The 13,523-nt window shown below is 46.6% G+C and overlaps 1 protein-coding gene across 1 annotated transcript in view; it reads right to left on the bottom strand.

Moving 5' to 3' along the window:
* Positions 1–13,523, bottom strand: part of NFXL1 (nuclear transcription factor, X-box binding like 1) — a 202,595-nt gene that overhangs the window by 161,930 nt on the left and 27,142 nt on the right. Inside the window, exons 8-10 of the mRNA XM_063920974.1 lie at positions 4,114–4,214; positions 3,435–3,549; positions 2,449–2,573 (exon numbers count right to left, since the gene is read on the bottom strand). Of these exons, the coding sequence (XP_063777044.1) occupies positions 2,449–2,573; positions 3,435–3,549; positions 4,114–4,214 (341 nt within the window). The remainder of the gene's footprint in view (positions 1–2,448; positions 2,574–3,434; positions 3,550–4,113; positions 4,215–13,523) is intronic.

The raw sequence follows: 13,523 nt of genomic DNA, 5'->3' as shown, positions 1-13,523 counted from the left end.
CCCTTCACCTGAGCAGTATTCCGGGCTTTTTTTCTCCTGACTCGAGGGCCCAGCACCTTTTGGAATGGTTTGCTCTACACAGAAACTGATGCACCTTATCAAGTCCACTATCAAATGCACCTGTGTTGTCATACAGGACTTTAAAGACCGATATTGTTTCCCTGGGAACCCACACGGACTCCCTGGAACAGAAAGCAGATGATAGCTGCAATTCAAGAGTGAGTGGAGCAAGAGCTTTCCTTTGTTCATCAAGAATTAGAATCCATAAAAGAGCACGTGATGGACATCGAAAACCATGTTACTTGCACTTTGTTTAAAGAATGTACATTCATTTGGATGCTATTAATGGTCTTATTTAAAATATCTTAGGTTTTATTAAAGCATTTTAAATTATATGGATATTCTGGGCCCTACTGCGTCAATATATTAGTTGTCATTTAGTTTCCTACCTGGGTGGCACTCGATATCCTGCCTGTCCGGATCCAACTGCTGGTATACCAGCAACAATTTTCCCTCTTGGGGTGTCCACGACACCCCTGGAGGGAGAATAAATAGCATGGCGCGCTACCGTGCCCGCAAGAGGCTCTTTTACGCTCGCCGAGACTGCCGGCCAAGCCTAGTAGACCCTCCTACCTTCCCCTCTTACACCTGAATGAGTTATTTTCAGGATCTTGCCAAAATATACACAAGTGGTTAAAGGAGCTTAGAGGCAGTCTACATCATGGCCAAAAAATACATCTAACAATGGATACAGGCTACTCCCCTTTCCTTCTCACTCTTTAGAGAAGCTCTTCCATGTCTTCAGGATGGATTGGCTGGAGGCCTCCCTACAGAAAAGTAGATCCACCTTTCCCTTCACACTTTGGTAACAACTATGGAAGTGTTTTAATGGTACGATCTGAAAAGAGACTTGTATGTGTACTCAAGATCCTCAATTCACTTACCGATCTCTTAACCCTCCACTACATGACTCTTTCACTTGTGTGCTGAATGTTCTATTATTATTCAAAGTCTTAGTATTTGGGCTGAAACCCTCATCCTTTATCATTATGTTTTGGTTTGGATCCAGTTCTTCCACTCCTTTATTTTTCCTTCATCTCCAATCAGTGGCGTAAGTTCGTCACAGTTGCCCGGAGGAAAGATAAATATTGGTGCCCCCCTATTTCCTATATTAAGATAAATATATGTATGTATGTATGTATGTATGTATATATGTATGTGTGCGTGTGCGTGTGTGTGTGTGTGGAGTGTTCTGAACATTTTTCATATACTGTATTTATACATTTAATTGTCTTTTATTTTAAATCACACATTTCTTAGCAGTCATACCCAGGATTAGAAGCCATGACCTGTTACACTAACAGCAGACACTTTACTGATGGAGTTATTTGCTCTTGTAGAGGAAGCATGAGAATGCTAACTATATAAAAAGTTACGTGTAATTGTCAGAGAAGTATCTTCATATAGTTAAAATTCTCATATTTCCTATACAGGAGCAAACAGCTTCATCAGTAAGGTGTCTGCTTCCAGTGTAATAGGTCATGGTTTCGAATCCTGGATGTGACACTTGTAAAATGTGTATATTCAGTATAATAAAGAGGGTGTGATTTGTAAGGTGCAGGGACCAGTGAGAAAGTCGGCCACTGAAAAGACAGCGACAGCTATCAATTAACTTAATTCAATGGTGTCACAGAATGGGAGGATAGGAGCCCCCCTTCAGAGCAGGAGCCCGGCGGCAGATGACTCCATTGCCTCCCAGAGTTCTGCCTCTGTCTCTAATGTCATGTCCTGTATATGTTTATGAATTTATTACCTACTATGCATTATATTTCCATTGTATAATCATTTTTCTTATTGTATTGCATACTAATTTGTGCTTAAATGCTTCAATAAAGAAGAAGATTAGTCTTTGGAGAAAAAAAAAAGTAATTTAAAATTTCAAGCATTTGAACCTTATTACTATTTTCTATGACAAATGCATTGTAGGGGTTAATTCAATTAGTCATGATGCCACACCAACAGTAACCACCAACTCGTGGATTTTTGTCTGCAGCCCCATAGAGCAGAGTACAAAAATCTGCGTATCTGGGACAAGATAAGGTACCGTTGCAATGGCACTTAGCCTCGCTCATGGCTAACTAAATTAACCCTTCAATGTTACCCTTAAAAAAAAAAAAAAAAACATTTGTTGTTAATGTAATCATTTTTAAAATTGACAATTGAATGGATTCAGGCAAGAATGGCAATAATTGTTGGAAATAAAAGCTATAACCATAAAAGGTGCACAAACATTGGCAGCCCCTACCTCTTGGTGCGCAACTGTGCCCAGTATTACTTTTGTTCAATTCATGCGCCTAGAGACCCTTTTGTTTAGGTCACATGGCAAGCATTACTTTTTTAATATGTTCAATACTAGCTGTATGGCCAGCAAGTGTAATGTTCACTGACCTGTCTGCATGTCTCACAGGGACCTCTGTGGCAGCGCTGCGAACACGCGTGTATACCACACTCCAGAGCCTTGTCACAGCTATCACCACAGGTAGGGACATCTTCTGTACAGGGCAGGCTGTACTCTGAAGACAGAAGAAAAGAGTAGGACGTGTAATATGCATATTACATTAACACCTCTGAATATATCAATAATCTCTTACAAATACAGAACAGAATTTCATGTGCTGCCAGGACAGGTCTATAACGATCATGCTCTGATCTGTAGGATTATACCCGCTCTGAGAACGGACACATGTCCTGTCCTGCAGCGCAGATGTTCTCATACGACTTGTGGTATTCGGTTGGTTTTGCCTTTACAACAAAACTGATCCCGACAAGGGAAAAATCTGCAAGTTTGTAAGCTCGGACCCCATTACTTCCTCCCCATAAACTACTTGTACTTGAACCAAAAGCTTTAAAAGAAATCACTGTCATTAATGGGCTCAGGGGAAACAACTGAAACATATTATAGCATTTTGACACCCACCAAATAATATAGGTCTCTCCTAGCACAAGATCACCCATATTAAAACAAGTTACTGCTGTGTATGTTGTGACTTTTTGTCTATCTATACTGTGTATGTCTATTGCACCTGGATGACATTACTAATTGGATAAGAGCAGTTACCAAACTTGTGTACGTCTAAAAGGAGTTTACATTCGGACATATAGCACCATACTGCTTACACAGACAGGGGTCATGTCAGATGTGAGACAGCAGAGGCTTACCTTGTACAATAGCTAAGGAAGTCAATAATGAATTAGTATTTATCCCTTTCAAAAACACGAACACTCTGACATGGAGTCGATAATACAAGCACTTTCCCCCTTACACGGTCTGCCAATCCTTTCCATTGTAGAGTTTACAGTACACATACACTGAGGAGTGTGCAAAAAGAATATTGAAATGAATAAAAAAATTCAATACATTCTGAGAACCGTACTTGATTTTCCACACGGGCACAAACGATTTCCTGAACGAGGACACTGTCCGCACAGGCCGGAATGGCACACCTGCTCACAGGTGTGGTTACTACAAGGTAATGGTTTTCCACAGACCTAAAATAAAAGATGCATTAATACAACTCCACAAAACATTTACAAGTGGCTGCTCAAATATTCACTTGTGCCTTTTCATATTCACTTATTTAATATTAGAATGTAAGCTCTGGTGATCATTTGTTTCAATTGCAGAACATATTTGGAGCAAAACACCAGCTTTCCCTATCCTTACCACTGAAAAACTCAGCCTCAATAAGCCGTAATAAGGGAAGGGCTGAGGGAGACTGTGTGCAGGAGAATAGGACTGATGCTGAGTGACCATTGCTGGACTGTTATTTCACTGCACCTCCACTCATGTCAAAAGCATCCCAGGCCTCAGTACTGGCAAAGTGAAGGAGGCCTGCCTCTGTGCCGAAGGCATAACTAATGCCCTCCAGCTGCTATGCTGCTTATATACTTTAAACAGTTTTCTGATGTGCTATTGCTATGGTTTAGGTTCAGCTGAACTGTTAGTAATACTATAAGAACATGCGCAGAAAAAAAAAAATCCTTTGCATAATATACAAAAAAAAAACTATTTCTATGGAATGTTCACAGAGGATATGAAAGGACGAGACTCACAAGTTCGCACTGCCAGGTCGGACTTGCACACAGCCGCTCTGCAACTTTCCGTCCACAAAGGCATTTCTGTTTGCTGACTCTTGGGCATGGCTGGCAGTCTCCTAATGAAGCAAAGGTTAGGAGTAAATGTTATATCAGATGGCATCTTCACACTAGTTTAATTACTCCTCTGTGGCAAATGTTACATCACCAAGCAAAAAGGAAATTATGTTTAAATTGTAAAAATCTAAGAATTCAATTATAATGAAAGCAAGTATAAACACAAACAATATAAAATAAACAATTCTGCATTTTAATATTATTCACAATGGTCATAACCAGATAAGACTATAGCAAACACAGAGCCTTCGGCTGGAAATGACACATGGGGATTCCAGGCAATCAGCAACCATCCTGACTGGCTGGAGACTGCTCGGTCATCTCTGCAAGCAGTCAGTAGAATGCAGTAATTGTGACTCCTGTATACCCCTTCAGGAGAGTTACAGTAACTGTCATCATGTACTGTATTATAACGTAGAGAATGGAAATGAAAGGAAAAAAAAATTAACCAGTTATTTCAGCTCTAGCTGGAAGCTAGCATGTCAGTCAGAGTTGAAGAACAAGTGCTGTAAAGACAGAAACATATCTGATGTGTAGCCCAAACAAAGTCCAGTCTCTCACACACCATCCCTTCTTGTAACTTTCCCTAAAGATAATGATCAAAAGAATTTAAAATAAATTGGAGAGAGGGGACCATATTTAAAAGGAAACATTTCTAATTGTGACCTAACTGCTTGAATACAGTACAATCATGAATACAATAATGGAAAAGTGTTCTTACTCTCACAAATAAAAAAACATAATATTCAGTAATAGTATTTTAGCCAGGTGTAGTAATAATGTGTGCCCGGTGGAGTAGCATGGCAAAGGCAGCATCTTGCCAGCTCTTCTGCATATATCCTGGGTGTTATCCTGTTTACCTGGCTGCTCCAGAATCCCAGTGGCTGATATCTGTGGGTTATCATCTCCTGTTCTCTCCGATGCGTTGGGGTGGCTTCTTGAGGTTCCACATCGATGTTTATTCCCTGGAGGACTGTGTCGGCTGGTCCTTCCTGTGTGATCTAGTGTTCCTGCCTATGTTCTCTATCTCCTGTGCCTGCCTGCCAGGGTGCTGCTTGCCTGGTGGTTTCCTTCTGGTCTCCATCGTTTCTCCTGGGGTTCCGGTCCCTCTGCTGCAAGTGGCAACCTCCTGGTGCTTTGCTTAGGCACGCTAGCAGTGCCTGTCATCATCTTGGATCTCAGCCGCATTGCTGCTGCAGCTCAGAGACGCCCAGCAGAACGCTACTCCTGTGTCTACCATCCTTCTCTTGAGTGGTGATCCTGTTCTCTTGCTGCTCCTGGCGAGACTCTCCTCTTGGTTCCCATCACCTGGTGGTGGTTTAAAGGGCCGGCGGCCATTCTCTATTTGATGCAGCTTACACTGGTGAGCGCTGGTGATAGAGGTGCACGGTGTGCTAGCCACCACCATCTTGACACTGGGCTCCTTCATTGTTGATACTCCATATTCCTACTGCTCTGGATCTCCTAACCTGTGGATATCTTCTCCCGCTGATTCGTTATACAGCACCTGCTTTTGCTGATATCATACGGCTCTGCTACTGTATATTTTCAATATGGGTAGCTCCTTGCAACAGATTCTTCAGGCCAGAGGCTTCTCGATAAGATTGGAGACTGGGAGGTGGACTCTCTCCCTCCCTGCTATGCCCTTTGGAAGATTCGGGAAGGTGCTGGGGTGGCTGTATCCTCAAGATCTGCAGCAGCTGTTCTTAGGTCAACTATGAAAGAGTGTTATTTGGCTTTATCCTGTCCAATGGTTATGCCTATACCAGAGTTGATATCCTCTCCGCTCTTGGATGTTTTCGACTTCGCAGGGGTTTTTCCACAGATCCGCTCTCTAATCCTGTTGGAGGGGTCGAGGTGCCAGGTCTCCTTTTTAGCGTACCGGATATACTTTTCTGCACGCCTTTGGGTGGACGGGGATGGCTCTGTTCTCACAGGAGGCTGAGGTCTGGCTGGATTAATATTCAATATTTAGTAGTCCATCGTTTTGTATTAATGACATATATGTTTGTAAAATGCCAAGTATCACGTATGGGAGTCATGCCATTTTTTTATAGTGCGGGAGAGCTGGGTCTAGGGTCATTTTGTACAATGCCCTTGTCATTTATGTATTTTCATTATCCTTTATTTGGGTGGGGGAAGGAAGGGGGGTCCAGGTAGGCCATGTGTTGGGGGTTTGGTTCTAAGGGGAAGAGGAAGGGGGAGTGGTCCAAGTATGCCTGGGTTGGGGTTAGGTCATACAGGGTGGGGTTTTTTTAGCAGTGAGGTAAATTGCTCAGGTATCAGTACCAGAGCCAGATTTACACACAATATATGGGTCAAAGGGTTCATGTGGGCATTATACACAGGTGCAGCAGTATATACGGGTTGGGTATGCGTGACCAACATCGGTATCCAGTCAACGAGATGGCTGGCAGGGGGGAGGGGGGGCAGCGAGCGCAAGCAGCCCCTGGGTCTTGTGGACACAGAATAGTCCCTGCTAGTTGGAATGCAGACTGTCGGGATTCTAAGGGGGCGGGATGTAGGGGGGAGGTATTGTGCAGGCGGTCTCCTGACCGCCGGTCACATAACTACATCCCGTATATACTGCTGGGAATTTGGTGAGATTTGATCAGAGATGTGCGGAAAAGGTAGGCACTGCCTCACCTTCCATAGACTTTTACTGCAGAGTTTTCACTATAGAAATGATTGAATAATACTGCACAAAGAAGATAATTTGTATTTTTCATATACTTTATACAGTCAAAACTCTGGCTTATGACAGGAAAGGTTGTGCCTCACCGCACTTCACTGGGTTTTAGAGGCTTTGTTATGTACAGTATGGGCAGATGTGTTATATTTTACTATTTTCATATTGTATTGCTGTGCGACTACGGTCCTTGGAATTCTTACTGTGGGGTATGTGTGTTTGATGTAATTGCCTTGTATTTTTCAGTTTTATCCAATTTCTGGTTATCAGGTGGCGCCTATGGGCTCTTGCAGAGGCGGAACTACCGGCAGGGCAAGCAGTGCGTTGCACTGGGGCCCGCCTCTGTCCAGGGGCCCAAGCATGTAATGAGTCAAACTGACTCATTAAATGCCGCTGTGCGCTGCGGGCAACCGCTGCCCGTAGCGCACAGCCGCCCACAGAGGAGAAGAGCAGCGGCACGGACGGGGGAAGGAGGAGGACGGAGGTGAAAGAGGGAGCCGCAGCAGCGCTTTGTTACTGGTGGAGGCGCTGCTGCTGCTGCCCCTCTGCTTCACTATAGGCTGTCTTCCGAGAACAGACTATAGTGAAGCAGGGGGGCAGCAGCAGCAGCGCCTCCACCAATAACACAGCGCTGCTGCGGCTCCCTCCTCCACCTCGTCTACTGCCCGGGAATCGTCAAGCTGCACGAGGAGCCTGAGCCAGCGGAGAGGGTAAGTAGGATTCTACTTTCTTTCTCTCTCTTTATTTCTTTCTGTCTCTTTATTTCTTTATTTGTTGGGACTGCCTGCCGCAATGTGTAACAAGGGGGGACTGCCTGCCGCAATGTGTAACAAGGGGGGACTGCCTGCCGCAATGTGTAACAAGGGGGGACTGCCTGCCGCAATGTGTAACAAGGGGGGACTGCCGCAATGTGTAACAAGGGCACGCTGTCTGCCGCAATGTGTAACAAGGGCACGCTGTCTGCCGCAATGTGTAACAAGGGCACGCTGTCTGCCGCAATGTGTAACAAGGGCACGCTGTCTGCCGCAATGTGTAACAAGGGCACGCTGTCTGCCGCAATGTGTAACAAGGGCACGCTGTCTGCCGCAATGTGTAACAAGGGCACGCTGTCTGCCGCAATGTGTAACAAGGGCACGCTGTCTGCCGCAATGTGTAACAAGGGCACGCTGTCTGCCGCAATGTGTAACAAGGGCACGCTGTCTGCCGCAATGTGTAACAAGGGCACGCTGTCTGCCGCAATGTGTAACAAGGGCACGCTGTCTGCCGCAATGTGTAACAAGGGCACGCTGTCTGCCGCAATGTGTAACAAGGGCACGCTGTCTGCCGCAATGTGTAACAAGGGCACGCTGTCTGCCGCAATGTGTAACAAGGGCACGCTGTCTGCCGCAATGTGTAACAAGGGCACGCTGTCTGCCGCAATGTGTAACAAGGGCACGCTGTCTGCCGCAATGTGTAACAAGGGCACGCTGTCTGCCGCAATGTGTAACAAGGGCACGCTGTCTGCAGCAATGTGTAACAAGGGCACGCTGTCTGCCGCAATGTGTAACAAGGGCACGCTGTCTGCCGCAATGTGTAACAAGGGCACGCTGTCTGCCGTAATGTGTAACAAGGGCACGCTGTCTGCCGTAATGTGTAACAAGGGCACGCTGTCTGCCGTAATGTGTAAAAATAAGAATTTACTTACCGATAATTCTATTTCTCATAGTCCGTAGTGGATGCTGGGACTTCCGTAAGGACCATGGGGAATAGCGGCTCCGCAGGAGACTGGGCACAAAAAGTAAAAGCTTTAGACTAGCTGGTGTGCACTGGCTCCTCCCCCTATGACCCTCCTCCAAGCCTCAGTTAGGATACTGTGCCCGGACGAGCGTACATAATAAGGAAGGATTTTGAATCCCGGGTAAGACTCATACCAGCCACACCAATCACACTGTACAACCTGTGATCTGAACCCAGTTAACAGTATGATAAACGTAGGAGCCTCTGAAAAGATGGCTCACAACAATAAACAACCCGATTTTTTTGTAACAATAACTATATACAAGTATTGCAGACAATCCGCACTTGGGATGGGCGCCCAGCATCCACTACGGACTATGAGAAATAGAATTATCGGTAAGTAAATTCTTATTTTCTCTGACGTCCTAGTGGATGCTGGGACTTCCGTAAGGACCATGGGGATTATACCAAAGCTCCCAAACGGGCGGGAGAGTGCGGATGACTCTGCAGCACCGAATGAGAGAACTCCAGGTCCTCCTCAGCCAGGGTATCGAATTTGTAAAATTTTGCAAACGTGTTTGCCCCTGACCAAGTAGCTGCTCGGCAAAGTTGTAAAGCCGAGACCCCTCGGGCAGCCGCCCAAGATGAGCCCACTTTTCTTGTGGAATGGGCTTTAACAGATTTTGGCTGTGGCAGTCCTGCCACAGAATGTGCAAGCTGAATTGTACTACAAATCCAACGTGCAATCGTCTGCTTAGAAGCAGGAGCACCCAGCTTGTTGGGTGCATACAGGATAAACAGCGAGTCAGATTTTCTGACTCCAGCCGTCCTGGAAACATATATTTTCAGGGCCCTGACTACGTCCAACAACTTGGAGTCCCCCAAGTCCCTAGTAGCCGCAGGCACCACAATAGGTTGGTTCATGTGAAACGCTGAAACCACCTTAGGGAGAAATTGAGGACGAGTCCTCAATTCTGCCCTGTCTGAATGAAAAATTAGGTAAGGGCTTTTATATGACAAAGCCGCCATTTCTGAGACACGCCTGGCTGACGCCAGAGCTAACAGCATGACCACCTTCCATGTGAGATATTTTAATTCCACAGTGGTGAGTGGTTCAAACCAATGTGATTTTAGGAACCCTAAAACTACATTGAGATCCCAAGGTGCCACTGGTGGCACAAAAGGAGGTTGTATATGCAGTACCCCCTTGACAAACGTCTGAACTTCAGGCAATGAAGCCAGTTCTTTCTGGAAGAAGATCGACAGGGCCGAAATTTGAACCTTAATGGATCCTAATTTTAGGCCCATAGACAGTCCTGCTTGCAGGAAATGCAGGAAACGACCCAGTTGAAATTCCTCTGTGGGGGCCTTCTTAGCCTCACACCAGGAAACATATTTTCGCCAAATGCGGTGATGTTTCGCAGTTACATCCTTCCTGGCTTTGATCAGGGTAGGGATGACTTCATCTGGAATGCCTTTTTCCATCAGGATCCGGCGTTCAACCGCCATGCCGTCAAACGCAGCCGCGGTAAGTCTTGGAACAGACAAGGTCCCTGCTGGAGCAGGTCCTTTCTTAGAGGTAGAGGCCACGGGTCCTCCGTGAGCATCTCTTGCAGTTCCGGGTACCAAGTTCTTCTTGGCCAATCCGGAGCCACGAGTATAGTCTTCACTCCTCTCCTTCTTATGATTCTCAGTACTTTTGGAATGAGAGGCAGAGGAGGGAACACATACACCGACTGGTACACCCACGGTGTTACCAGAGCGTCCACTGCTATTGCCTGAGGGTCCCTTGACCTGGCGCAATATCTGTCCAGTTTTTTTGTTGAGACGGGACGCCATCATGTCCACCTTTGGTTTTTCCCAACGGTTTACAATCACTTGAAAGACTTCTGGGTGAAGTCCCCACTCCCCCGGGTGGAGGTAGTGTCTGCTGAGGAAGTCTGCTTCCCAGTTGTCCACTCCCGGAATGAACACTGCTGACAGTGCCACCACATGATTTTCCGCCCAGCGAAGAATCCTTGCAGCTTCTGCCATTGCCCTCCTGCTTCTTGTGCCGCCCTGTCTGTTGACGTGGGCGACTGCCGTGATGTTGTCCGATTGGATCAATACCGACTGACCCTGAAGCAGAGGCCTTGCTTGACTTAGGGCATTGTAAATGGCCCTTAGTTCCAGGATATTTATGTGAAGAGACGTTTCCATGCTTGACCACAAGCCCTGGAAATTTCTTCCCTGTGTGACTGCTCCCCAGCCTCTCAGGCTGGCATCGGTGGTCACCAGCATCCAATCCTGAATGCCGAATCTGCGGCCCTCTAGAAGATGAGCACTCTGTAACCACCACAGGAGAGACACCCTTGTCCTTGGAGATAGGGTTATCCGCTGATGCATCTGAAGATGCGATCCGGACCATTTGTCCAGCAGATCCCACTGAAAAGTTCTTGCATGGAATCTTCCGAATGGAATCGCTTCGTAAGAAGCCACCATTTTTCCCAGGACTCTCGTGCATTGATGCACTGACACTTGGCCTGGTTTTAGGAGTTTCCTGACTAGCTCGGATAACTCCCTGGCCTTCTCCTCCGGGAGAAACACCTTTTTCTGGACTGTGTCCAGAATCATCCCCAGGAACAGTAGACGTGTTGTTGGAATCAGCTGTGATTTTGGGATATTTAGGATCCACCCGTGCTGACGTAGCACTACCTGAGATAGTGCTACACCGACCTCTAACTGTTCCCTGGACCTTGCCCTTATCAGGAGATCGTCCAAGTAAGGGATAATTAAGACGCCTTTTCTTCGAAGAAGAATCATCATTTCGGCCATTACCTTGGTAAAGACCCATGGTGCCGTGGACAATCCAAACGGCAGCGTCTGAAACTGATAATGACAGTTTTGTACCACAAACCTGAGGTACCCTTGGTGAGAAGGGTAGATTGGGACATGGAGATAAGCATCTTTGATGTCCAGAGACACCATATAGTCCCCTTCTTCCAGGTTCGCTATCACTGCTCTGAGTGACTCCATCTTGAATTTGAACCTTTTTATGTAAGTGTTCAAGGATTTTAGATTTAAAATTGGTCTCACCGAGCCGTCCGGCTTCGGTACCACAAACAGCGTGGAATAATACCCCTTTCCCTGTTGTAGGAGGGGTACCTTGATTATCACCTGCTGGGAATACAGCTTGTGAATAGCTTCCACTACCGCCTCCCTGTCGGAGGGAGACGTTGGTAGAGCAGACTTCAGGAACCGGCGAGGGGGAGACGTCTCGAATTCCAATTTGTACCCCTGTGATACTACCTGCAGGATCCAGGGGTCCACTTGCGAGTGAGCCCACTGCGCGCTGAAATTCTTGAGACGGCCCCCCACCGTGCCTGAGTCCGCTTGTAAGGCCCCAGCGTCATGCTGAAGACTTGGCAGAAGCGGGGGAGGGCTTCTGCTCCTGGGAAGAGGCTGCCTGGTGCAGTCTTTTTCCCCTTCCTCTGCCCCGGGGCAGAAATGAGTGGCCTTTTGCCCGCTTGCCCTTATGGGAACGAAAGGACTGAGTTTGAAAAGACGGTGTCTTTTTCTGCTGAGAGGTGACCTGGGGTAAAAAGGTGGATTTTCCAGCCGTTGCTGTGGCCACCAGGTCCGATAGACCGACCCCAAATAACTCCTCCCCTTTATACGGCAATACTTCCATATGTCGTTTGGAATCCGCATCACCTGACCACTGTCGCGTCCATAACGCTCTTCTGGCAGAAATGGACATCGCACTCACTCTAGATGCCAGGGTGCAAATATCCCTCTGTGCATCTCGCATATATAGTAATGCATCCTTTAAATGCTCTATAGTTAATAATATACTGTCCCTATCCAGGGTATCAATATTTTCCGTCAGGGAATCCGACCAAGCCACTCCAGCACTGCACATCCAGGCTGAGGCGATTGCTGGTCGCAGTATAACACCAGTATGTGTGTATATACCTTTTAGGATATTTTCCAGCCTTCTATCAGCTGGTTCCTTAAGGACGGCCGTATCGGGAGACGGTAACGCCACTTGTTTTGATAAGCGTGTGAGCGCCTTATCTACCCTAGGGGGTGTTTCCCACCGCGCCCTAACCTCTGGCGGGAAAGGGTATAGTGCCAATAATTTATTAGAAATCAGCAGTTTTTTATCGGGGGAAAACCACGCTTTATCACACACCTCATTTAATTCATCTGATTCAGGAAAAACTACTGGTAGTTTTTTCACACCCCACATAATACCCTTTTTTGTGGTACTTGTAGTGTCAGAAATATTCAATGCCTCCTTCATTGCCGTGATCATGTAACGTGTGGCCCTACTGGACATTACGTTTGTCTCCTCACCGTCGACACTGGATTCAGTATCCGTGTCTGTGTCGACCATCTGAGGTAACGGGCGTTTTAGCGCCCCCGACGGTGTCTGAGACGCCTGAACAGGCACTAATTGATTTGCCGGCTGTCTCATGTCGTCAACAGTTTTTTGCAAAGTGCTGACACTGTCACGTAATTCTTTAAATACGACCATCCAGTCAGGTGTCGACTCCCTAGGGGGTGACATCACTAACACAGGCAATTGCTCTGCTTCCACATCATTTTCCTCCTCATACATGTCGACACAATCGTACCGACACCCAGCACACACACAGGGAATGCTCTGAAAGAGGACTGGACCCCACGAGCCCTTTGGGGAGACAGAGGGAGAGTTTGCCAGCACACACCAGAGCGCTATATATATACAGGGATAACCTTATGTAAGTGTTACTCCCTTTATAGCTGCTGTTTTATATTAGCTGCCAATAGTGCCCCCCCTCTCTTGTTTTACCCTGATTCTGTAGCAGGACTGCAGGGGAGAGTCTGGGAGCCTTCCTTCCAGCGGAACTGTGAGGGAAAATGGCGCTTGTGTGCTGAGGAG

This window comes from Pseudophryne corroboree, chromosome 1 (assembly GCF_028390025.1).
Source record: "Pseudophryne corroboree isolate aPseCor3 chromosome 1, aPseCor3.hap2, whole genome shotgun sequence".
In the NCBI taxonomy this organism is placed as follows: Eukaryota; Metazoa; Chordata; class Amphibia; order Anura; family Myobatrachidae; genus Pseudophryne; species Pseudophryne corroboree.
The sequence above is the reverse complement of the archived record's forward strand: the minus strand, read 5'-3'. Positions and strand labels throughout refer to the sequence as shown.